We start from the raw sequence: 27,174 nt of genomic DNA on the forward strand, positions 1-27,174 counted from the left end.
AAAGAATCTGCCTGCAATTCAGGAGACCTGGGTTTCATCCCTGGGTTGGGAAAATCCTCTGGAAAAGGGAAAGGCTACCCATTCCAGTATTCTGGCCTGGAGAATTCCATGGACTGTAGAGTCCATGGGGTCACAAAGAGTCTTATATGACTGAGCAACTTTCACTTCACTGTGTTCTGTGGACACCAGTCAATATCTTTCTCTAGTAATCTCAGTCATCACCCAGGGGCTCATGAACAAAGTTGCCTGGTAGCAAAGTTGGGAGTTACATATGAGCTCAGCAGCATGGACTTCCACTCACCAAGGCCAACCCAACTATGGCCATTGCTGAATGCCCAACATGCCAGTAATTAGAAACCAACACTGAATCCTTGTTATAGTACCATTCCCATGGTACATTGGAGAAGGAAATGGCAACCCACTCCAGTGTTCTTGCCTGGAGAATCCAGGGGATGGTGGAGCCTGTTGGGCTGCTGTCTATGGGGTCTCACAGAGTTGGACACAACTGAAGTGACTTAGCAGCAGCAGCTGTGGTAATCAGGCAGACTGATGCCTTATCCACTATTAAGGATTTCCACATAGCATTGTTTGTGAGCAAAGAGCTCACTTTACAGCAAATGAAATGTGGCAATGTACCCATGGTCATGGAATTCATTCCTCTTAGTGTATTTCCCACAATCCTGAAGTAGCCAGCTTGATAGAATAGTGGAATGCTCTTTTGAAAGACCTAGTCAGGTTGTCAACTAGGTGAATACCTTGCAGGGCTAAGGCAAGTTTCTCCCTAAGGCTGTATATTCCCTGAATCAGCATCCAATATACAGTTCTGATTTTCCCTTAGCCAGAATTCACAAGTCCAGGAATCAAGGGGAGGAAATGGGGAACAGTGACACCCCCCATTATTACCCCAAGTAACCCACTAGCAAAATTTTGCTTCCTGTTCCCACAAACTAGATTCTGCTGGACTAGAGGTCTTTGTTCCAGAGGGCTGAAAATTTCCACCAGGAGACACAACAATGATTTCTCTGAACTGGAAGTAAAGATGGCCACTTTGAGTTCCTCATGCCTCTGAATCATCAGGCGAAGAAGAGTTATGATGTTGGCTGGGGTGATTGATCCGACTACCAAGGTGAAATTAAACTGTTGCTTACAATAAGGAAGAATATGTCTGGAATTCAAAAGATCCCTTAGGATGTCTTTTGTATTACCATGCCCTGCAATTAAGGTCAGTGTAAAATTACAACAACCAAATCCAGGCAGGATTACTAATGGGCCAGACCCTTTCGGAATGAAGGTCCAGGTCACCCAACCAAGTCAGGAACTGTTACCAGCTGAGGTGTTTCTTGAAGGCAAAGGGAAAACAAAATGCTATTGGAAGATGGTTATAAATACCAGTTATGACCAAGTGAACAGTTATAGAAATGACTTTGCTGCCAAGTCACTTCAGTCGTGTCTGACTCTGTGCGATCGCATAGACAGCAGCCCACCAGGCTCCCCCATCCCTGGGATTCTCCAGGCAAGAGCCTGGAAGGCTGCAGTCCATGGGGTCGCTGAGGGTCGGACAGAAATGACTTTAATATTGAGTTAATTTTTTTGGTTATGAAAGTTTTTCTTCCTTATCTAATGCTCTTATCATGTAACACAAGATATATTGATTTTATATTATGGTATTTAAGTATTTTAAACTTTACATCATAGTATTTAAGCTATAAAATATCAAGAAGAGTAAACATCACTCAAGGACATTACCTACTCTTCTGGGGAAGAAGTGAGTGAGTTGTTAATTGTAGGCAGGGTAGTTGTATCATGTTGGGAGGAAGTTTGACCTTGTTACTGTCTTTATTTTCCCCAAATAGATGGGGAAACAATGGAAACAATGACAGACTTTATTTTGGGGGGCTGCAAAATCACCGCAGATGGTGACTGCAGCCATGAAATTAAAAGACACTTGCTCCTTGGAAGAAAAGTTGTGACTTAACCTAGTTCAGTTCAGTCGCTCAGTCGTGTCCGACTCTTTGCAACCCCATGAATCGCAGCACGCCAGGCCTCCCTGTCCATCGCCAACTCCCGGAGTTCACTCAGACTGATGTCTAGACAGTATATTAAAAAGCAGAGACATTACTTTGCCAACAAAGGTCTGTCTAGTCAAAGCTATGTTTTTTCCATTAGTCTTATATGGATGTGAGAGCTGGACTATAAAGAAAGCTGAGTGCTGAAAAATTGATGCTTTTTTTTTTTTTTATGTGTGTGTGTGTGGTATTATACAACATATATAGTACATTATACACATACAATGGAATACTACCCAGCCATAAAAAGGAATGACATTTTGCCATTTGCAACAACATGGATGGAGGTGGAGGGTATTATGCTAAGTGAAATAAGCCAGACAGAGAAAAACAAATAGTGTATGATATCACTCATATGTAGAGACTAAAAATACAACAACTAGTGAATATAACAACAACAAAAAAAACCCGATTCACAGATATAGAAGACAAGCTAGTGGTTACCAGTAGGGACAGGGAAACAGGGAGGAGCAATATAGGGGTAGGGACTTAAGAGGTACAAACTATTATGCATAAAATAGCTATAAGGCTATACTGGAGAAGGCAATGGCACCCCACTCCAGTACTCTTGCCTGGAAAATCCCATGGACAGAGGAGCCTGGTAGGCTGCAGTCCACGGGGTCGCTGAGGGTCGGGCACAACTGAGCGACTTCACTTTCACACATTGGAGAAGGAAACGGCAACCCACTCCAGTGTTCTTGCCTGGAGAATCCCAGGGACGGCGGAGCCTGGTGGGCTGCCGTCTATGGGGTCGCACAGAGCCGGACATGACTGAAGCAACTTAGCAGCTTAGCAGCAAGGCTATATTGCACAACACAGGGAATATAGCCAATATTTTATAATAAATATAAAGGGAGTCAGACCTTTAAAAACTATGAATCACTATATTGTACAGCTGTAACTTTCACGATATTGTACATCAATTATACTTCAACAAAAATAACACACTAAAATATGACTGTACAGCAGCCTTGCCAATATTAAGTACTTTATGTTTAATGTTTTGCTAAAGTATCTGAAAAAAAGATATCCCACCATATTATGTAGATGTTAAGTGCTAGCTTTATTATATTTTACAATATTCAGTGGAAGTTGTCAGGAGTCCTAAAAGTTAATAAAATTTTAAATTATGACCCATAGTCCTGCAAAGAATTATAGGTATCATTTAACGTGGTCTTTCACCCATGGAGAAATTTTTGCAGCAATATCTTTGATTGAAACCTGGCCATTATCCTAGACTCCTCACTGTGCTTAATTGCCCTCATTCAATGTGTTCCTAAGTCTTGCTGTTTCAAACCCAAAATCCCTCTTTAATCTGCCCACTCTCTCCCTCTCCCCTGCATGGCTTTAGTTAAAGCCCTCCTTAGCCCTCACCTGGATTATTGCAATTTTGTTGGAGAAGACTCTTAAGAGTTCCTTAGACAGTAAAGAGATCCAACCAGTCCATCCTAAAGGAAGTCAGTCCTGAATATTGATTGGAAGGACTGATGCTGAAGCTGAAACTCCAATACTTTGGCCACCTGATGCGAAGAACTGATTCCTTGGAAAAGAACCTGATGCTGGGAAAGATTGAAGGCAGGAGGAGAAGGGGACAACAGAGGATGAGATGGTTGGATGGCATCACTGACTCAATGGATATGAGTTTGAGCAAGCTCTGGGAGCTGGTGATGGACAGGGAAGCCTGGCATACTGCAGTCCATGGGGTTGCAAAGAGTCAGACATGACTGAGTGATTGAACTGAACTAAACTAAACTGTCTTTATTTAGAGTCTGGGCATGGTTTAAAGAGATGCATATGGGCACCAAGTTGACAAAATGTGTTTAATTTATTGATTCAATTTGAATAGGTCATAGAGGGCCCTATTCTTTGGTCAAACATTAGCCTGGATATGTCTGTAAGGATGTTTCTAGATGAGATAAACATTTGCATTCACAGGCCGAATGGAGCAGATTACCCTGCATGATATAAGTGGGTCTCATTCAGTCAGATGAAGGCCAGAATAGAAGAAAAATGCTGATTCTCTCATGAGGAACATGGAAATTCTGCCTGACTGTCTTAAGCTGGAATGTTGGTCTTTCCCTGACTTCAGATTCAAACTGAAACATAGGGTCTTTTTGGATCTTGAGACTCCTGCTTTTGTTCTCAAATTTAAATTATGGGTTCTCCCAGTTCTCAGACCTTTGGAATCAAACTGAAATTACACCATCAGTTCTCCTGGTCGTCCAGATTGTTGATTGTAGATCTTGAGACTTTTCAGCCTCCATAATCACATGAGCCATATCCTTCTAACATACTGATGTTCTGTTTCTCTGGAGAACCCTGAATAAATACAGTAGGCCATCATATCTGTAAATGATGAGAATCGTATTATTTAAATTCAATTATTATGCTTATTTTTCTTGCACTGACTGGTGCTCCCTAATGTGAGTGATAATTGGAATTACAGTTGACCTTTGAACAACACAGTTTTGAACTGCATGGGTTCACTTATACAGATTATTTTTCAATGAATTCATACTACAGAACTACCCAATCTGGGGTTGGTTGAATCTGTTGATCAAGATCAGTGGTTAACCATAAATTTATACATAGATAATTTTTTTTAACGTGAAGGGAGTCATCATCCCTAAACCCTATATTGTTAAGAATCAACTGTATTTTTTTCTTCTGGTTTTAAAGGAAATAAATACTTGAAGTGACTTGTCACTGAATACAATATTTTCTGGAGGCTATTGGTAAATGATTTTGCCAGTTTAAAGAAGATCCCTAGACTGCTAAGTTTTTAAAATTATGAATGAATATTGGATGTTCTCAAGTGCTTTTTCTGCATCCATTTAGATAATCATGTTTTTTCCTTTAATCTGTTAATGCAGTGAATTACATTAGTAATTTCCTAAGTCATTAATCTGCTAAAGTGCATTTCTGGGACAAACCAGACTTGATTATGATGTTTTTATGTTCTTCAGCTTGCAATGTTTTGATAAGGATTTTTATATTTGTGCTCCTTAGTTTGGCTATAAATTTTATTTCTTGTCCTAGTTATGAGCTAGTCTCATAAAATATATTGTGAGATATTTTCTTTTCTTCTACTCTGAATTTTTTGTGAAGAATATGTTTTGCCATATGTGCTTCTCTATTATGGATTAGTTTGGTATGATGTGCAAGGTTTCCTGGTTCACAGGAGACTTTTCCCTCTAGTACATTAATATTTTACTCTTCAAGTAAGAGAATTCTGAGTACAGGTAAACCAACACGCTGAGAGTGGTACAATTGGAGAAAGTAGGGCTGTTCCTGATACACCTTTAACTCTCACAGTCTCTCTCCTAACACACTGTGGCCACCTGCTTTCTCTCTCAGAAACACTTCTGTGTGGTCTTCATGACTCAGTGGCATCAACCCTTCATCATGTTTCCTTTATCTTTCACACTCCTTTTTTCGGCCACACCATATAGCTTGTGGAATCTCAATTCCCTGACCAGGGGCTGAACCCAGGCCACAGAAATGAAAGCACCAAATCCTAACCAGGGAACTTCCACTTTCATCTTTCTTTTTTTTTTTTTTTAATTAATTTATTTTTTATTGAAGGATAATTGCTTTACAGAATTTTGCTGTTTTCTGTCAAACCTCAACATGAATCAGCTTTAGGTATACATATATCGCCTTTCTTTCGAAGCTCCCTCCTGTCTGCCTCCCCATCTGTATCAACCCTCTAGGTTGATACAGAGCCCCTGTTTGAGTTTCCTGAGCCATATAGCAAATTCCCTTTGGCTATCTATTTTACAAACGGTAATGTAGGTTTCCATGTTTACTCTTTCCATACATCTCACCCTCTCCTCCCCTCTTCCCATGTCCATAAGTCTATTCTCTATGTCTGTTTCTCCACTGTTGCCCTGTAAGTAAATTCTTCAGCACCATTTTTCTAGATTCTGTATATATGTGTTAGAATTCGGTATTTATCCTTCTCTTTCTGACTCACTTCACTCTGTATAATAGGTTCTAGGTTCATCCACCTCATTAGAACTGACTCAAATGTGTTCGTTTTTATGGCTGAGTAATATTCCGTTGTGTATATATACCACAGCTTCTTTACCCATTCATCTGTCGATGGACATCTAGCTTGTTTCCATGTTTGAGCTATTGTAAAAAGTGCTGCAATGAATAATGGGATACATGTGTCTCTTTCAATTTTGGTTTCCTCAGGGTATATGCCTAGAAGTGGGATTGCTGGGTCATATGGTGGTTTTATTCCTAGTGTTAAGGAATCTCCATACCATCTTCCATAGTGGCTGTATCAATTTACGTTCCCACCAACAGTGCAAGAGTGGTCCCTTTTCTCCACACGCTCTCCAGCATTTATTGTTTGTAGACTTTTTGATGTTGGCCATTCTGACTGGTGTGAGGTGATATCTCATTGTACTTTTGATTTGCATTTCTCTAATAATGAGCAATGTTGAGCATCTTTTCATGTGTTTGCTAGCCAGCTGTATGTTTTCTTTGGAGAAATGTCTGTTGAGGTCTTTTTCCCACTTTTTGATTGGGTTGTTTGTTTTCCTGGTATTGAGTTGTGTGAGCTGCTTGTATATTTGGAAATTAATCCTATGTCAGTTGTTTCATTTGCTCTTCAGTTCAGTTCAGTCGCTCAGTCGTGTCTGACTCTTTGTGACCCCATGAATCACAGCACACCAGGCCTCCCTGTCCATCACCAACTCCCAGAGTTCACTCAAACTTACGTCCATAGAGTCGGTGATGGCATCCAGCCATCTCATCCTCTGTCGTCTCCTTCTTGTCCTGCCCCCAATACCTCCCAGCATCAGGGTCTTTTCCAATGAGTCAACTCTTCACATGAGGTGGCCAAAGTACTGGAGTTTCAGCTTTAGCATTATTTCTTCCAAAGAGCACCCAGGGCTGATCTCCTTTAGAATGGACTGGTTGGATCTCCTTGCAGTCCAAGGGACTCTCAAGAGACTTCTCCAACATCACAGTTCGAAAGCATCAATTCATTGTCACTCAGCCTTCTTCACAGTCCAACTCTCACATCCATACATGACCACAGGAAAAACCATAGCCTTGACTAGATGAACCTTTGTTGGCAAAGTAATGTCTCTGCTTTTGAATATGCTATCTAGGTTGGTCATAACTTTCCTTCCAAGGAGTAAGTATCTTTTAATTTCATGGCTGCAGTCACCACCTGCAGTGATTTTGGAGCCCCTCAAAATAAAGTCTGATACTGTTTCCACTGTTTCCCTATCTATTTCCCATGAAGTGATGGGACCAGATGCCATGATCCTCATTTTCTGAATTTTGAGCTTTAAGCCAACCTCCTCTCCTATTTTACTACAAACAAAGCTAGTGGAGGTGATGGAATTCCAGTTGGGCTATTTCAAATCCTGAAAGATGATGCTGTGAAAGTGCTGCACTCAATATGCCAACAAATTTGGAAAACTCAGCAGTGGCCACAGGACTGGAAAAGGTCAGTTTTCATTCCAATCCCTAAGAAAGACAATGCCAAAGAATGCTCACACTACTGCACAATTGCACTCATCTCACACGCTAGTAAAGTAATGCTCAAAATTCTCCAAGCCAGGCTTCAGCAATACGTGAACCGTGAACTTCCAGATGTTCAAGCTGGTTTTAGAAAAGGCAGAGGAACCAGAGATCAAATTGCCAACATCCACTGGATCATTGAAAAAGCAAGAGAGTTCCAGAAAAACATCTATTTCTGCTTTATTGACTATGCCAAAGCCTTTGACTGTGTGGATCACAATAAACTGTGGAAAATTCTGAAAGAGATGGGAATACCAGACCCCCTGACCTTCCTCTTGAGAAACCTGTATGCAGGTCAGGAAGCAACAGTTAGCACTGGACATGGAACAACAGACTGGTTCTAAACAGGAAAAGGAGTACGTCAAGGCTGTATACTGTCACCCTGCTTATTTAACTTATATGCAGAGTACATCATGAGAAACGCTGGGTTGGAAGAAGCACAAGCTGGAATCAAGATTGCTGGGAGAAATATCAATAACCTCAGATATGCAGATGACACTACCCTTATGGCAGAAAGTGAAGAGGAACTAAAAAGCCTCTTGATGAAAGTGAAAGAGGAGAGTGAGAAGGTTGGCTTAAAGCTCATTTGCTATTATTTTCTCCCATTCTGAGTGTTGTCTTTTCACCTTGCTTATAGTTTCCTTTGCTGTGCAAAAGCTGTTAAGTTTAAACAGGTCCCACTTGTTTACTTTTGTTTTTATTTCCATTACTCTAGGAGGTGGGTCTAGAGGATCTTTGTTTGATTTATGTCATTGAGTGTCCTGCCTATGTTTTCCTCTAAGAGTTTTATAGTTTTGGGTCTTGCATTTAGGTCTTTAATCCATTTTGAGTCTATCTTTGTGAATGGTGTTAGGAAGCATTCTGATTTCATTCTTGTACATATAGCTGTCCAGTTTTCCCAGCACCACTTGTTGAAGAGGCTGTCTTTGCCGCATTGTATATTCTTGCCTCCTTTGTCAAAAATAAGGTACCCATAGGTGCGTGGGTTTATTTCTGGGCTTTCTGTCTTGTTCCATTGGTTTATATTTCTGTTTTTGTGCCAGTATCATACTGTCTTGATGACTGTAGCTTTGTAGTATAACCTGAAGTCAGGAATCTTGATTTCTCCAGCTCCTTTCTTCTTTCTCAAGAGTGCTTTGGCTATTCAGGGTCTTTTGTGTTTCCATATGAATTGTGAAATTTTTGTTTTAGTTCTGTGAAAAATGCCATTGGTAGTTTGATAGGGATCACATTGACTCTGTAGATTGCATTTGGTAGTATAGTCATTTTCACAATATTGATTCTTCCTAGCCAGGAACATGGAATATCTCTCCATCTGTTTATGTCATCTTTGATATCTTTCATTAGTGTCTTATAATGTTCTGTTTACAGTTCTTTTGTCTCTTTAGGTAAGTTTATTCCTAGATATTTAATTCTTTTCATTGTAATGGTGAATGAGATTGATTCCTTAATTTCTCTTTCTGATTTTTCATTGTTAGTATATAGAAATGCAAGTGATTTCTATGTATTGATTTTGTATCCTGCAACTTACTATCTTTAGGGTTTTCTATGTACAGTATCATGTCATCTGCAAACAGTGAGAGCTTTACTTCTTTTCTGATCTGGATTCCTTTTATTTCTTTTTATTCTCTGATTGCTGTAGCTAGGAATTCCAGAACTATGCTGAATAATAGCAGCAAAAGTGGACACCTTTGTCTTGTTCCTGATCTTTGGGGAAATGCTTTCTGCTTTTTACCACTGAAAATAATGTTTGCTATAGGCTTATCATATATGGCCTTTACTATGTTGAGGTAGGTTCCTTCTATGCCCATTTTTTGAGGAGTTTTAATCATAAATAGGTGCTGAATTTTGTCAAAGGCTTTTCTGCATCTATTGAGATGATCATGTGGTTTTTATCTTTAAATTTGTTAATATGGTATATCACATTGATTGATTTGCATATATTGAAGAATCCTTGCATCCCTGGAATAAACCCAGCTTGATCATGGTGTATGAGCTTTATGATGTGTTGCTGAATTCTGTTTGCTAAAATTTTGTTGAGGATTTTTGCATCTATGTTCATCAGTGATATTGGCCTGCAGTTTTCTTTTTTTGTGTTGTCTTTGTCTGGTTTTGGTATCAGGGTGATGGTGGCCTCATAGAATGAGTTTGGAAATGCTCCTTCTGTTGGGGTCTTTTAATGGACCAGGACCTGGTAGTCCAGAGGTGATGATAAGAAAGTGAAAGAGAGAAAGAGGCTGATACTCCCTGGTTTACTCAGAAAACCAATAAAGTCCTTGATACAGGACTTGCATCTCTCATGAAGGTACCGTGTGCCCTCTCGAGGAGGGGTGAAGGCACAGAGTGATTTCTCGAGAGAGTCTTGGAAGCCCGGGCAGGAGAGTGAGCAAGACGGGTCTCTATGCTCCAGGGAATCAGCCGAAGAGAGAGAGAGAGAGAGAAAGACATGGGGACCCAAGCTTTGATGGAGCAAAGTTGCTTTAATGATTTTTCTGTGAGTATATATAGGTTGTAGTACAATAAGTTTCTTTAATCAATGATGAAGATCAGAAAATCAAACGTACAGTGACCATTACCAAGGGAACAAGGGATGATGATGGTCACAAGGTCAGGAGACAATCCATATCGCAAGAAAGGGGATTGAGACTAAGCAGTTTTATCGTAAAGAGAATGTTTCCTAAAGGAGATTCAAGCCTGTCTTACACAATGACCCCAGGTCCTGGGAGCAGTGTGCTGTTCCGCTTAAAAGGATACAAAGGACTTGTGAGAAACAGCACGTAGGAATCCTCCTGTTAAACATTCCCTGACATCCTTCCTCTGCAGTTTTTTGAAAAAGTTTTAGAAGGATAGGCATTAGCTCTCTCTAAATGTTTGATAGAATTCTCCTGTGCAGCCATCTGGTCCTGGGCCTTTGTTTTTTGAGAGATTTCTGATCACAGCTTCAATTTTAGTGCTTGTAATTGGGTTGTTCATAATTTCTATTTCTTCCTGGTTCAGTCTTGGAAGATTGAACTTTTCGAAGAACCTGTCCATTTCTTCCAGGTTATCGATTTTATTGTCATATAATTGTTCATAATAGTCTCTCATAATCTTTTGTATTTCTGCATTATCTGTTGTAACCTCTCCTTTTTCGTTTCTAATTTTGTTGATTTGATTCTTCTCTCTTTTTTTCTTGATGAGTCTGGCTAAGGGTTTGTCAATTTTGTTTATCTTCTCAAAGAACCAGCTTTTAGTTTTATTAATCTTTACTATTATGTGAACCGTGAACTTCCTGACATTCAAGCTGGTTTTAGAAAAGGCAGAGGAACCAGAGATCAAATTGCCAACATCCACTGGATCATTGAAAAAGCAAGAGAGTTCCAGAAAAACATCTATTTCTGCTTTATTGACTATGCCAAAGCCTTTGACTGTGTGGATCACAATAAACTGTGGAAAATTCTGAAAGAGATGGGAATACCAGACCCCCTGACCTTCCTCTTGAGAAACCTGTATGCAGGTCAGGAAGCAACAGTTAGCACTGGACATGGAACAACAGACTGGTTCTAAACAGGAAAAGGAGTACGTCAAGGCTGTATACTGTCACCCTGCTTATTTAACTTATATGCAGAGTACATCATGAGAAACGCTGGGTTGGAAGAAGCACAAGCTGGAATCAAGATTGCTGGGAGAAATATCAATAACCTCAGATATGCAGATGACACCACCCTTATGGCAGAAAGTGAAGAGGAACTAAAAAGCCTCTGGATGAAAGTGAAAGTGGAGAGTGAAAAAGTTGGCTTAAAGCTCAGCATTCAGAAAATGAAGATCATGACATCTGGTCCCATCACTTCATGGGAAATAGATGGGAAAACAGTGGAAACAGTGTCAGACTTTATTTTGGGGGACTCCAAAATCACTGCAGATGGTGACTGCAGCCATGAAATTAAAAGACGCTTACTCCTTGGAAGGAAAGTTATGACTAACTTAGATAGCATATTGAAAAGCAGAGACATTACTTTGCCAACAAAGGTTCATCTAGTCAAGGCTATGGTTTTTCCAGTGGTCATGTATGGATGTGAGAGTTGGACTGTGAAGAAGGCTGAGCGCCGAAGAATTGATGCTTTTGAACTGTGGTGTCAGAGAAGACTCTTGAGAGTGCCTTGGACTGCAAGGAGATCCAACCAGTCCATTCTGAAGGAGATCAGCCCTGGGTGTTCTTTGGAAGGAATGATGCTAAAGCTGAAACTCCAGTACTTTGGCCACCTCGTGCGAAGAGTTGACTCATTGGAAAAGACCCTGATGCTGGGAGGAATTGGGGGCAGGAGGAGAAGGGGACAACAGAGGATGAGATGGCTGGATGGCATCACTGACTCGACTGACGTGAGTCTGAGTGAACTCTGGGAGTTGGTGATGGACAGGGAGGCATGGCGTGCTGCAATTCATGGGGTCGCAAAGAGTCAGACACGACTGAGCGACTGATCTGATCTGATCTGTTTCTTTCATTTCTTTTTCATTTATTTCTGCTCAGATCTTTATGATTTCTTTCCTTGTACTAATTTTGAGGGTTTTTTTCTTCTTCTTTTTCCAGTTGCCCTAGGTGTAAAGTTAGGTTGTCTATTTGATGTTTTTCTTGTTTCTTAAGGTAGGATTGTATTGCTGTAAACTTCCCTCTTAAAACTGCTTTTGCTGCATCCCATAGGTTTGGAGTTGTTTCCAATTTCACCTTTCTTAATAAAGAAGTTCTGTCTGCCTGTCTCTCTCACTTTCTCTCAGTCATAGCTATCCGTATGTAGGTGTCTAGTAACTAATCATGTCTTTTAAATTATGCTGTTATTTTTTATCAGGATTGTTCCAAACCTGCTATGGTTTGAATGCTCTATTCAAATCCTATTCTTGCCTCATCTCCAATTATATTTTTGTCTGCAATTTTATTCAACAGAAAAATTTCATATATATATATATATATATATATATACACACACACTATACTCCAGAAGAAACATCTATATTCATTCCTTGACTAATTTGTGCCACCAATCTGTACCTGGAGTCTCAAACTGTTGTTTCCTCTGTCTGGTAGATACCCATATTACTTTATCATACTTTTCATTCAGTCTCTGCCCAAGTATCACCTACCATAGAGATCTTCTACATATCCAACCGGATATCCACTTGCGAAAAAATAAAGTTGGACCTCTGCCACACATCTGAGGCATACCTCAGAAATACAGGTTTGGAATATTGCAGGAAAACAAGTCATACAATATTTTTGGTTTCCCAGTACATATAAAACTTATGTTCAAAGGAGACACAGACATAAAGGACAGACTTTTGGACACAGTGGAGGAAGGAGAGGGTGGGATCAGTTGAGAGAATAGCATTGAAACATATGCATTACCATGTATAGAACAGATAGCCAGTGGGAGTTTGATGTGTACCGCAGGGAACCCAAAGCCATTGCTGTATGACAACCTATAGGGATCAGGTTGGGATGGAGATGGGATGGGTATTCAAGAGAGAGGGCACACATGAATACTTATAGCTTATTCATGTTGATGTATGGAAAAACCATCACAATATTGTAATTAGCCTCCAATTAAATAAATAAATAATTTTAAAAATTATGCTCACATCATACTGTAGTCTATTAAGTGTGCAATAGCATTAACTTTAAACAATGTACATACCTTCAGTAAAAATACCTTATTGCTAAAAAACGTTACACGTCATCAGCCTTCAAAAGGTCATAATCTTTTTGCTGGTGGAAGCTCTTGCCTTGATGTTGATGGCTGCTGACTAAGCAGACTGGTGGTTGCCAAAGGCTGGGTGGCTGTGGTAACTTCTTAAAATAAGGCAACAGTGAAATTTACATGATATTCTTAATCCTTTGTTATTATTTCAACAGTCTTCACAGCATGTTTATCAGGAATAGATTTCATATCAAGAAATCACTTTTCTTGCTCATCCATATGAAAAAATTCTTCCTCCATTAAAGTTTTACCATGAAATTGCAGTGCTTCAACCACATATTAGGCTCTACTTCTAATTTTAGTTCTGTCCCTACTTGTGCTACATCTGTAGTGACGTCCTCTGCTAAATTCTTGAAACTTTCGAAGTCATCAACTTGGGTGGGAATCAACTTCTTCCAAAATATTGTTACATTATGTACTTGCTAAGTAATAAGACTTGAAAGTTGAAATTAATCATTGTTCCATTGGGCTGCAAAGTGGGTACTGTGTTAAAGGAATGAAAGCAACATTAATCTTATTGTACATCTCCATCAGAGCTCATGGGTGACCAGGTGAGTGTTAAATGAGCAATAATATTTTGAGAAGAATCTTTTTTTTTTTTTTTCTGAGTGGTAGGTATCAACAATGGGCTTAAAATATTCAGTAAACCATGGGGTAAACAGATATGCTGTCATCCTGGTTTTGTATTTCTATTTATAGAGCATAAGCAGAGTAGATTTAGTGTAATTTTTAAGGGCCCTAGAACTTTGGGAATAGTAAATAAGCATTGCCTTCAACTTAAAGTCACCAGATGACTGATTCTTCCAGCTTCACTTTTCTTTGCCAGGATTGCTTTGGCTATTTGGGGTCTTTTGTGTTTCCATACAAATTAAAATAGTTTTTTTTTGTTCTAGTTCTGTGAAAATGCCATTAGTATTTTGAGAGGGATTGCACTGAATCTGTAGATTGTCTTGGGTAGTATACTCATTTTGACAATATTGATTATTCCAATCCAAGCACATGGAATATCTTTCCAAATGTTTGTGTCACCTTTGATTTCTTTTATCAGTGTCTCATAGTTTTTGGAGTATAGGTCTTTTCCCTCCTTAGGTAGGTTTATTCCTAGGTATTTGATTCTTTCTGATTCAGTGGTAGATAGGATTGTTTCCTTCTCTTTCTGATCTTTCACTGTCCGTGTATTAGAAATGCAACAGATTTCTGTGTATTAATTTCATATTCTGCAGATTTACTGAATTTGTTGATGAGCTGTAGTAGTTTTCTGGTAGTATCCTTAGAATTTTCTATGTATAATATCATACCATCTGCAAACAGTGGAAGTTTTAATACTTCTTTTCCAATTTGGTTTGCTTTTCTTTATTTTTCTTCTCTGACTGCTGTGGCTAGGACTTCCAAAACTATGTGGGACAAAAGTCACAAGAGTGGACATCCCAGTCTTCTTCCTGATCTTAGAGGAAATGCTTTCAGCTCTTCGTCGTTGATTATGAGAGTGGCTGTGGGTTTCTCATATATGACCTTTATTATGTTGAGTTACGTTCCCTCTATGCCCACTTTCTGGAGAGGATTTTATCATAAATTGGTGTTGAATTTTGTCAGAAGCTTCTTCTGCACCTATTGAAATGATCATATGGTTTTTATTCTTCAGTTTGTTAATGTGGTGTATCACACTGATTGATTTGTGGATATTGAAAACACCTTGTACCCATGGGGTAAATTCCACTTGATCATGGTATATGATGCTTTTAATGTGTTATTAGATCAGTTTGCTAGTATTTTGTTGAGGATTTTTGAGTCTATGTTAATCAGTGATATTGGCCTGCAATTTTCTTTGTTTTTTTAAATTTTACATATATTTTAATTTTATTTTTAGAATTTATTTTAAGTGGCCTTCAATTTTCTTTTTATGGTTTTGGTATCAGGGTGATTGTGGCCTCATGGAGTAAGTTTGGATTTGTTCCTTCCTCTGCAAGTTTTTGGAAGAATTTCAGAAGGATAGTTATTAACTCGTCTCTAAATCTTTGATAGAATTTACCTATGAAGACCTCAGTCCTGGAGTTTTGTTTGTTGGGAGTCTTTAAACCATAGTTTCAATCTTAGTATTTGTGTTTGTTCTGTTCATATTTTCTATTTCTTACTGGCTCAGACTTGGAAGGTGGTACCTTTCTAAGAATTTTTTCATTTCTTCTAGGTTGTCCATTTTGTTGGTGTATAGTTGCAAAATTCAGACTTAAATTGAAGAAAGTAGGGAAAACCAGTAAACCATTCAAGTATGGTTGAGAACTAAATCAAAGTCCTTACAATTATACAGTAGAAGTGACAAAAGATTCAAGGGGCTAGATTTGATAGAGTGTCTGAAGAACTATGGATGGAAGTTCACAACATTGTACAGGAGGCCGTGATCAAAACCATCCCCAAGAAAAAGAAACTCGAAAAGGCAATGTGGTTGTCTGAGGAGGCCTTACAAATAGCTGAATAAAGAAGGGAAGCAAAAAGAAAAGGAGAAAAAAAAAAAATATATATATATATATCCATCCGAATGCAGAGTTCCAAAGAATAGCAAGGAGAGATAAGATAGCCCTCCTACGTGATCAATGCAAAGAAATAGAGGAAAACAATAGAATGGGAAAGTCTAGAGACCTCTTCAAGAAAATAAAGATACCAAGGGAACATTTTATGCAAAGATGGGCACAATAAAGGACAGCAACAGTATGAACCTAAAAAAAGCAGAAGATATTAAGAAGAGGTGGCAAGAATACACAAAAGAACTATACAAGAAAGATCTTCATGATCCAGATAACCATAATGGTGTGATCACTCACCTAGAGCCAGACATCCTGGAGTGTGAAGTCAAATGGGCCTTTGGAAGCATCACTATGGACAAAGCTAGTGGAGGTGATGCAATTCCAGATGAGCTATTTCAAATCCTAAAAGACGTGCTATGAAAGTGCTGCACTCACTATGAAAGCAAATTTGGAAAACTCAGCAGTGGTCACAGCACTGGAAAAGGTGAGTTTTCATTCCAATCCCAAAGAAAAGCAATGCCAAAAATGTTCAAACTATGACACAATTGCATTCATCTACACGCTAGCAAAGTAATGCTCAAAATTCTCCATGCTAGGTTTCAACGGTATGTAAACCAAGAACTTCCAGATGTTCAAGCTGGATTTAGAAAAGGCAGAGGAACCAGAGATCAAATTGTGAACATCCATTGGATCATAGAAAAAGCAAGAGAATTCCAAAAAAACATCTGCTGCTGCTGCTGCTGCTAAGTTGCTTCAGTCTGCTTTATTGACTACATTAAAGCCTTTAACTGGCTTTTCCGGTAAGCGGCCTGAGGTGACCCCTAAAAATGGTGCGCTATTCACTTGACCCAGAAAACCCCACAAAATCATGCAAATCAAGAGGTTCAAATCTTCGTGTTCAGTTTAAGAACACTCGTGAAACTGCCCAGGCCATAAAGGGTATGCATATCCGAAAAGCCACCAAGTATCTGAAGGATGTCACTTTAAAGAAGCAATGTGTGCCATTCCGTCGTTACAATGGTGGAGTTGGTAGGTGTGCACAGGCTAAACAGTGGGGCTGGACGCAGGGTCGGTGGCCCAAAAAGAGTGCTGAATTTTTACTACACATGCTCAAAAATGCAGAGAGTAATGCTGAACTTAAGGGCTTAGATGTAGATTCTCTGGTCATTGAGCACATCCAGGTGAACAAAGCCCCCAAGATGCGGCGCAGGACTTACAGAGCTCACGGTCAGATCAACCCCTACATGAGCTCTCCATGCCACATTGAGATGATCCTTACTGAAAAAGAACAGATTGTTCCTAAACCAGAAGAGGAGGTTGCACAGAAGAAAAAGATATCCCAGAAGAAACTGAAGAAACAAAAACTTATGGCCCGGGAATAAATGCCGCAAAAAATAAATGCAAATAAAAGTAAAAGTGTTGGTTGTCTTAATTAGTAAATGTATTTCACGTGTTAGCACAAAATGGATCAAATGAGTTTTCATTAACAGGTTGTTTTGCATCTTTTGGTACTTTGTATAAAATGGAATTGAGAACATGAAGAAAAACAAAAAAAGCCTTTAACTGTGTGGATCACAACACTGTGGAAAATTCTTAAAGAGATGGGAATACCAGACTACTTTACCTATCTCCTGAGAAATCTATATGCAGGTCAAGAAGCAACAGTTAGAACTGGACATGGAACAATGGACTGGTTTCAGATGGGAAAAGGAGTACATGAAGGCTGTATATTGTCACCCTGCTTATCTAACCTATGTGCAGAGTACATCATGAGAAATGCCAGGCTGGATGAGGCACACACTGGAATCAAGATTGCTGGGAGAAATATCAAGAACTTCAGATATACAGGTAACACCACCCTTATGGCAGAAAGTGAAGAAGAACTAAAGAGCCTCTTGATGAAAGTGAAAAAGGAGAATGAAAAAGCTAGCTTAAAACTCAACATTGAAAAAACTAAGATCATGGCATCAGTTCCCATCACTCATGGCAAATAGATGGGGAAACAATGGAAACAGTGACAGACTTTAGTTTCTTAAGCTCCAAAATCACTGCAGATGGTGACTGCAGCCACGAAATTAAAAGACACTTGCTCCTTGGAAGAAAAGCTATGACCAACCTATATAGCATATTAAAAAGCAGAGACATTCCTTTGCTGACAAAGGTCTGTCTAGTCAAAGCTATGATTTTTCCAGTAGTCATATATGGATGTGAGAGTTGGACCATAAAGAAAGCTGAGCGCCAAAGAATTGATGCTTTTGAACTGTGGTGTTGGAGAAGACTTTTGAGAGTCTCTTGGACTGCAAGGAGATCCAACCAGTCAATCCTAAAGGAAATCAGTTCTGAATATTCATTGGAAGGACTGATGCTGAAGCTGAAGCTCCAGTACTTTGGCTACCTGATGTGAAGAACTGCCTAAGTGGAAAAGACCCTGATTCTGGGAAAGATTGAAGGCAGGAGGAGAAGGGGACAACTGAGGTTGAGATGGTTGTATGGCATCACAGACTCGATGGACATAAGTGACTGAACTGAACTGATTTTTTTATAAGAACTTCAGGAAGATTGTTGTTAATCTTTAACTGTTTGGTAGAATTCACCCAGAGAAGCCATTGACCCCAGATTTTTCTTTCTTGGGAAAGTTTTCATTACTGATTATAGTATAGGTCTGTTATGATTTTCTATTTCCTCTTGAGTCAATTTTGGTAGTTTGTTTTTTCAGCCAGGTTATCTAATTTTTAGTGTGCAATTGTCCGTAGTACTCCCTTAAAATGCTTTTTATCTCTGAGGTTGATTGTGATGTCCCCACTTTTATTTCTTCTTGTTTGCACTTTCTCTCTTTTCTTAGTCTAGCTAATGGTTTTGAATTTTATTGATCTTTTAAAAAAACCAACTTCTGGTTTTTATCATTTTTCTCTCTTTTCCATTTCAATGATCCTTGTTTTAATCTTACTGTGTTGTTTCTTCTTTCAGTTTAGTTTGCTAATTTTTTTTTAGTTCCTTAGTGTATAAAGTTATTAATTTGAGACTGTATTATTTTTAAATGTAAGCATTTACAATTATAAATTTCCCCCTGAGCTCTGCTTATGCTGCATTCAAAAAGCTTGGTTATATTATGTTTTCGTTTTCATTTATCTCACATGTTGGTATCCTTTGTAATATCCTACAGATCCCTGGGGCTCTGTTCATTTTCCCTTGTTCTTTTTTTCCCCTTCTGCCTTACACTAGATAATCTCAATTGTCCTCTCTACAAGTTCATTGGTTCTTTGTTCTGCTTTCTCAAAACTGTTACTGAGCCTTTCTAGTGACTTTTTCATCTTAGGTATAATAATTTTCCGCTCTTGTGAACGTGCTAAGTTCCTTCAGTCGTGTCCAACTCTTTGTGGCCTTATGGACCATAGCTGGGGCTCCTCAGTCCATGGGATTCTGCAGGCAAGAATACTGCAGCGGGTTGCCATGCTCTCCTCCAGGAGGTCTTCCCGACCCAAGGATCCACACTGTGTCTCTATGTCTCCTGAGTTGGTAGGCAGGCTCTTTACCACTAGTGCCACCTGGGAAGCCCAGTTTTCAGCTCTAGATTTTCTATTTGTTTTATTTTAATAATTTCTGTCTCAATACTAATATCTTCTATTTGAGGAAACATTGTTTTTTTTTTTTGGAAACATTGTTTTTATGCTTTATTTTAGTGCTTTAGGTGTGGTTTCTTTTAGCTCCTTGAACATTTTAAAAGTAGATAATTTAAAGGCTTTGTTTAGAAATTTCAATGTCTGTTCTCCCTCAGAAAGAATTTCAGTTGATCATTTTTCTTTCCCCCATGAATGGCCATACTTTCTTGTCTTTGCATGACAGGATTTTTTGTTGAAAACTAAATATTTAAAATATTATAATGTGATGATTCTTAGAGTTTCCCCTTTCCCAGGGCTTGTTGTTTTTGCTTGTTTGTTTGTTGTTGTTTAGTGACTATTTTGAACTAGTTCTGTAAAGTCTGTATTCTTTGTTGTCTAATGATGAACTTGGTTATCAGCTAATGACTAATGGAAATTTCTTCAAACATCTGGAACTAATAAATTTCCCATTCTTTGCCAAAGGGCTTTGTGTGCATGTTGGCACATGCCTTTAGCACTCAGGCAGGTGACAACTCTGCTGTCTGCTTCTGCAGAGCCTCGAAGTCAGCCAGAGCTGAGGGCTTAGGGCTTTCTCATATCTTTCCTGAGTATGTGCACAAGCTACATGCGTGTGGCCTTCTAGATTCCCAGGAATATGTCAGAGCCTTTCAAAGCTCCAGGAGTCATCTCATTTGTCAGGTTTTTAAAATGCTTATTTGGCTTAAAGGAAATGGCAACCCACTCCAATATCCTTGCCTGGGGAACTCCATGGACAGAGGAGCCTGCTACTGCTACTACTGCTAAGTCACTTCAGTCGTGTCTGACTCTGTGCGACCCCATAGACGGCAGCCCACCAGGCTCCCCGTCCCTGGGATTCTCCAGACAAGAACACTGGAGTGGGTTGCCATTTCCTTCTCCAATGCATGAAAGTGAAAAGTGAAAGTGAAGTCACTCAGTCATGTCCGACCCTCAGCGACCCCATAGACTGCGGCCTACCAGGCTCCTCCATCCATGGGATTTTCCAGGCAAGAGTACTGGAGTGGGGTGTCATTGCCTTCTCCGACAATCCATGGCGTTACAAAGAGTCGGACACAACTGAGCGACTAATACAGACACTTTTTTTTTTGCCCCAAACCAACTGTTATCTATCATCATAGCCTCAATATTATGACATTTGCTTGCAAATTTTTTTGACAAGTGTTCTCCAGGGGAAGACTTTTAGCACTGGTTGAGCACCAAATCAGGTGTAATACAGACAAGGCTTTCAAGTGGAGTCTTCCAGGGAGCCATCAGATAGGTCAGATGGGTACACAACTTTGTACTCTTATGTTTTACATGTGTTCCTTAGGAGCAACCTAAACTGAATTTTCTTTTATTTTAACTTGAAATTTTTGTATTTTAACTGAAGCATCTAGTCCAATGACATTTATTCCAATTACTGATATATTTCAATTTATTAATATTTCTCATATCTTACTTTTGCTAATTGTCCTAACTTTTCTATGTTTTGATATCTTTTAATTGTGAAAAATAACACACATTTTTACATGCAAGAGCATAAATGTGTAGCATAACTCATAAGTCATCAGCATAAATCAAACACCTGTATGATCCCTAGCAGCACTGTGTCCTCTACCCTTCCTTGCATTTATTTGTGGTTTTACCACTGTAGTATGCATCTCTAAACATTATGATTTACTTTGCTTACTTATGAATACTATACAAAATGGAATCACAGTATACTTATTCAACAATATGTAAGATGTGTTGTTATGCATTGTTTTGGCTCACTCATTTTTCTATGTATTATTCCGTCCATCCCATTATATGAATATACCACAAGTTATTTATTTACTCTACTGTTAATACACTTTTGATTTTTTTTTCTCTAAGGATTAATAATACTTTAAATATTCTTTTGCATGCATCTCGCTAAGAGTCAGACACGACTAAGCAACTTCACTTTCACTTTTCACTTTCATGCATTGGAGAAGGAAATGGCAACCCACTCCAGTGTTCTTGCCTGGAGAATCCCAGGGACGGGGGAGCCTGGTGGGCTGCCGTCTATGGGGTCGCACAGAGTTGGACACGACTGAAGTGACTTAGCAGCAGCAGCAGCAGTGTGCATTCATTTCTCTAAGGTTTATACCTAGAAGTAAAATTGCTAAGAAATAGGGCATGTATATCTTCAACTTTAGTTATAATGCAAAACTGTGTTCCTGAGGATTACCCTCTGACTAGTAGCATCTGAGAATTCCTACTACTTCCCCTCTGCATGAATACATGGAGTTTTCACTTGACAGTGGGTCTGCCATGCTTATTATAGTTTTAAGTTGAAGTTTCCTAATTTTTAATGAGGCTGATTTGGTTACTGGGTTTTTGATATTTTGATATCTTCTTTTGTGAAGTGACTGCTCAAATCTTTTGCCCATTTTTCTCATGTGTAATTTGTCTTTTTATTACCTTCTGGATATCAGTTATTTGTTGGTTACATGAGTTTTAAGGGCTTCTCTGATAGCTCAGTTGGTAAAGAATCTGCCTGCAATGCAGGAGACCCTGGTTCGATTCCTGGCTCGGGAAGATCCTCTGGAGAAGGGATAGGCTACCCTCTCCAGTATACTTGGGCTTCCCTGGTGGCTCAGCTGCTAAAGAATCCACCTGTGGATCCTTTAAAGATCCACCCACCATGTGGGAGACCTGGGTTCTATCCCTGGGTTGGGACGATCCCCTGGAGAAAGGAAAGGCTACCCACTCCAGTATTCTGGCCTGGAGAATTCCATGGACTGTATAGCCCATGGAGTCACAAAGAGTCAGACACGACTGAGCGACCTTCACTTTCACTTCAACTTTCACTTCATGAGTTTTAAATATATTCTCCTGCCGGGGACCAGCCCCCGGCTGATCCAGGGTATTCGAAGCGGGGACGGCGTCGGCGAGGATCAGGAAACAACTGCTTAATTAAACGTTAATTAAGGATATAAAGAGTAATAGAATGAGGATAGCTCAGTGAGGAAATTCAGTGGAGAAAAGAGGCTGAGATAAGGATAGCTCAGTGAGGAAATTCAGTGTAGAAAAGAGGCTGAATAATTCAGCCAGAAGGTAAGAGAAAGAACGACATGGTGAGACCAAGTTTCGGTGAACAAGGCCCGCACTTTATTTTCCAAAGTAGTTTTTATACCTTAAGTTATGCATAGAGGATAATGGGGGAAGGGGTAGAGTCATGCAGTAAGCCAGGCTTTCTTCCTGCAAACTTATCATATGCAAAAGTTTAGGTGATTTGCATCATCTTCTGGCCCGGAGGCCTTTTTCTCTAAAGGTGATTATTCTAAAGTCAGGCGCCAGCCTCCAAAAAGCATTAGATAAAGTTGCATTCCTACAGAGCAAAGGTGTGGTGGGCTATAACAAGAAAAAGAATTAATTCAAGGGTCCCAGGTTACAAACATTAAAGCTACTATTTACACCAATTATATTAATCAATACACTGCCAGGGACACAGCAGGTAAGGGATATGGAGACTTAGCAGCAAACATTGGCCCAACAAGTGAAAATCCCTTCACCAATACAATTTCTAATCAATCTTTTAACTACTCAAAAGAATCTGTGTTTAGACAGTTTAGAACATCTCCTGCCTCTCACAGTTGGGAGGCTCTGAACAATCACATGTTGCCGGAAAAACCTATTCAGGCAGGCTAGAGGATTTCCAAAGGAGTTTGTAGGTTAAACACTGTCACACCCAGGAATTATTAACTGGAGCTGTAAGCTAACTTTTTTTCAGAGAGGTAGTGGGGGACAGCCCCCCGTAAAGTCAGAGGTGTAGGTGAAAGCACAAAGCAGAAAGTAGGCAGACCCTGGTTTTGGGGGTATATGCTCGAGAATTTCCAGGGGGACTCCTGAAGCTCGATCCCGCCTTTGCGTATGCCAAGCCTCCTTCCTCATGACCTTTGTCATGGGTGGAGTTCCTCACGCTGGCTACCAGCAGTGATAGAATTCCAGTTGAGCTATTCCAGATCCTGAAAAGTGCTGCACTCAATATGCAATATGCACTCAATATGCAATATGCCGGCTCCCGGCATTCTCCCACTCTGTGGCTTTCCTTTTCACTCTCTTTTTGTTCTTTTTCTCTTGTTTTCTAGAGAAAATTGCATAATGAACCCATAAATCTAGCTTCAATGATATCAACATATTTTACACTATTCGATATCTCTTGATAGAATTCTTAAAGTTGTCAAACTATGCATGCTTGCATGCCAAGTCACTTCAGTCGTGTCTGACTCTGTGACCCCATGGACTGCAGCCTGCCTGGCTCATCTATCCACGGGATTCTCCAGGCAAGAATACTGCCATTTCCTCCTCCAGGGGATCTTCCCACCCCAGGGATGGAACCCATCTCTATGTCTCCTGCATTGGCAGGTGGGTTCTTTACCTTTAGCACCACCTGGAGTTATCATGTTATTACTTTTCATGTTTATTTTATGATATCTTTCCCTAAGGTGATAAAGTACTCTCATATATAATCTTTTACCTGCTTTATTACTTTGCATTTCCCATTTTGGTCAATAATGGAGTTGATTCTGTGTACATGGACACACAATTTTTCCACATTATTTATTGAAAAAATTCTTTTATCCAAAGCTCTGCAGTGCCACTTTCGTCACTCACTGTCTTTCTTTCTCTTTCTCTCTCAGCCTCCAGCTGGCCCTCCAGAACCCAAATCAGGTCTAGCTGGGGTTCCTGACCTAAATTAATACTGAGAAGGGATGTCCCATTCTCACAACCAGCTAGCGCCTTGTTTGCATTCCTGCCATGCCCCTGCGGCTGGCCCTGGGAACTGTCTGTGACTATTCACATTAGCAGAGTTGAACGCTTGAGAGAGAAACTGTATGGTCTGCAAAGCCTAAAATATTTACTACCTGACCTGCACGAGTTTTCTATTGCTGCTGTAACAAATTGCCACAAACTTAGTCATTTAAAACAACACAAATCTCTCCTCCTATAAAGTTCTAAAATCACTTTCCCTGGATAAAAGTCAAGGCACCAGTTCCCTCAGGAGACTCTAGGAGACCATCTGTTTTCTTATCAGTTCCAGGTTTTAGGGTTGCATTCCTCATCTTGTGGCTCCTATCTACATTGTCAAAGCCTCCATTTAGCATCTTTAAATCTCTCCTTGCTTCCATGGTCACATCATCTTTTCTCTTGTAAGGACCCTTATGAATACATGGGGCCCACCAGGATAATCTAGGATCATCTCTCCATCACAAATCCTTAATTTAATCACATCTGCAAAGTCCCCTTTGCCATATAAGGTAACATTCACAGGTCTTGGGGATTAGGACTTGGACAGATTGGGGTGAGGGGTGGATTATTTGGCCTACCATATGGCCCTTAAAAAAAGTGTTTTGCTGTGATCATACCTTGATACTGTGTATTTTGGAGAAAATTCCATTAAATCTAAGTTCCATTAACCAACAAAACTTTTCTCTGACTGCTGTTCTATACTATATCTGGGAAAACTTCCCTGAGATTCATTCTATGTCTTTCCTCAGTTTGATTTCTCTAATTTTGAAGAAAATGTATACTCTGGTTAAAGGTTTGCCATTAACAGCAACAACAATTAGCTGGTATCTCCTAGTGAATACCCTGCTATTTAGCAGATAGTTCCTTTAAAATGAACAGCTTCTCAAGGCTATTTCACACCTGAGTAATATTACTGAGTCCACATGTGAAAGCCTTGGCTCAAGCTGCCTCCACTCACCTCATGACTCATGTTATCAGTTATTCTTGTTCCAAAGCAAAGGGCTGGCAGACTTGGATGAAAGCTCATTTGCAAAGGTTTTAAAGATGTGGGCTGAAAACCTGGGCTGATTTGCATCTCCCTGCCCAGAAATTCATGTACTGAAATCCTAGTCTCCAATATCTCAGAATGTTGACTTTATTTGAAAATAGAATTGTTATATAGTTAACCAGGGTGAAATGAGGTCAGTAAGGTAAGCCCTGTTCCAATAAGACTGGTGTCTTTTTGGTGTCTTTACACAGGGAGAATACAGCTGAACAGATCCTCCCCTGAATAGATCCAACCCTGCTCACACCTTGTCTTCAGACTTCCAGGTTCCAGAACTGCAAACTGATAAATACGCTGGGTAAGCTACTAAGTCTGTGGTACTTTGTTCTGGCAGCTCTAGCAACTTAGCAAATGTGGTGAGAGACTCTTGCTTCCAAAGGAATTCCAGAGTTGGAATTCCCCGGGAACCAAAAAACCACATGTTCAAAATAAACAAATTGTAATTTCTGTAAAACTCTCTTTCCTTTCTGTCAGGATGACATCTACAACAAGCAGGGTTGTGGGGTAGGGGCATAAATGTATAGTTAGAAAGATCTACATGTATTCTGGCCATCTGTGTAGCCCAGTTAGCAGTGTATATATATGTACTGACTCATCTGTGTAGCCCAGTGAGTAGCCTAGCTCAGAGTTCAGCCTGACTTGGCTTCACTATCCCAAGCCCACTGCCTAATGTTTGTGTAGTCCTGAGTAAGTTAGCTCCCGACATCTCTGTGCTCCTAGGTATACATCTGTAATACGGGGATGATACTGATATGAACTTCATAGAGTGTTGTGAGGCTTCCTAGGTGGTGCTAGTGGTCAAGAATCTGACTGCCAATGCAGGAGAGTAAGAGAACCAGGTTCAATCCCTGGGTGGGGATCAATCCCCGGAGAAGGAAATGGCAACCCACTCCAGTATTCTTGCCTGGAGAGTCTCATGGACAGAGGAGCCTGGCAGGCTATGGTCCATAGGATCACAGAGTAGGACACAACAGAAGCAACTTATCACTAGCAATACACACACACACGCACACACACACACATCACACAATAAATGCAAGCTTTCAACACTCATTGTAATTATTTAATTACTACTCTGGACACTTCCTATAAGTCCCAGAACAGAACTATATGAAATCTAGACACTGGTATTCAAAACAATAAACTGAAATTTTAAAACTGTAGTATTTGCCATATTAAAGTTCTCCCTTTACTGAATCTAACCAGGAGCTGGACCTATCCTCTCAAATCTCAAATGGAATTCTTGGCTCTCCTGTGTCCAAAGTCAAAGCCTTGGTTTCTGCCTTCCTCTGAGCCGCTCAGCCCTGGTCCTGGTCCTCACATTTGCAGGGATGGCTAATCCCTCCTCCCAGGTGCCCCACCCATGATGCCCCTCTTTTCACTCTCAGAGCCATTTCTTCCCCTGGCCTGGAACCCACCTGCTTCTCTCCCTTTCCTGGTCACTCACTTGCTTCCCTCAGGCACGGCAGTGAGGGCTAATGCCCCAGCTTGCTGTTGGTCCGTCCTACTCTCAAGGAACCAACAGGATGCTTTCATCCTATGAGTCAGAAGGCTGTTTTGTGATGTCAGCTGTGGCCCTGTCTGACTTGTCCTAGGCAGGGGAGGGCTCTGAGGGATGGTGTGAGCCCAGCAGCAGCGCCCTACCACCTCAAATGCCCAGGTCATACAGACTTTTGCAACATCAAGCTTGGGGCCTGGCACTAGCTAAGTGCCCCATCCTTGCCAACCTTGGTCCAACAGACCAACCTGGACCGCCCAACTGTGCCAGGCACAGGTGCCTGGATGGCTCTGAAAACAGAGATATTCAGGGCCCTTCTATGTGGGGAGAGAAGAGAGAAGGATGACATGGTTTTTGCTTGCTCCTCTGACAGCTTTACG

General features: G+C 40.1%; 1 protein-coding gene and 1 long non-coding RNA gene across 3 annotated transcripts; one reads left to right on the forward strand and one right to left on the reverse strand.

Annotated features, from left to right (window-relative positions):
* Positions 1-3,872: 3,872 nt before the first annotated feature.
* LOC133250295 (uncharacterized) lies at positions 3,873-26,892 on the reverse strand. 2 transcript variants are annotated; one of them, XR_009737294.1, is made up of 2 exons: positions 26,715-26,892; positions 3,873-4,412 (listed from the first exon to the last, which is right to left on the reverse strand). It is a non-coding gene; the product is annotated as an uncharacterized LOC133250295 (long non-coding RNA). The 2 variants fall into 2 exon arrangements; XR_009737293.1 differs by lacking the exon at positions 26,715-26,892 and adding an exon at positions 13,277-13,846.
* On the forward strand, positions 16,645-17,322 carry LOC133250294 (large ribosomal subunit protein uL22-like). Its single transcript, XM_061421312.1, has one exon. It carries the CDS (start codon positions 16,686-16,688, stop codon positions 17,238-17,240), a length of 555 nt encoding a protein of 184 aa, XP_061277296.1. The 5' UTR covers positions 16,645-16,685; the 3' UTR covers positions 17,241-17,322.
* Positions 26,893-27,174: the final 282 nt, after the last annotated feature.

This window comes from Bos javanicus, chromosome 7 (genome assembly GCF_032452875.1).
Source record: "Bos javanicus breed banteng chromosome 7, ARS-OSU_banteng_1.0, whole genome shotgun sequence".
NCBI classification, from domain to species: Eukaryota; Metazoa; Chordata; class Mammalia; order Artiodactyla; family Bovidae; genus Bos; species Bos javanicus.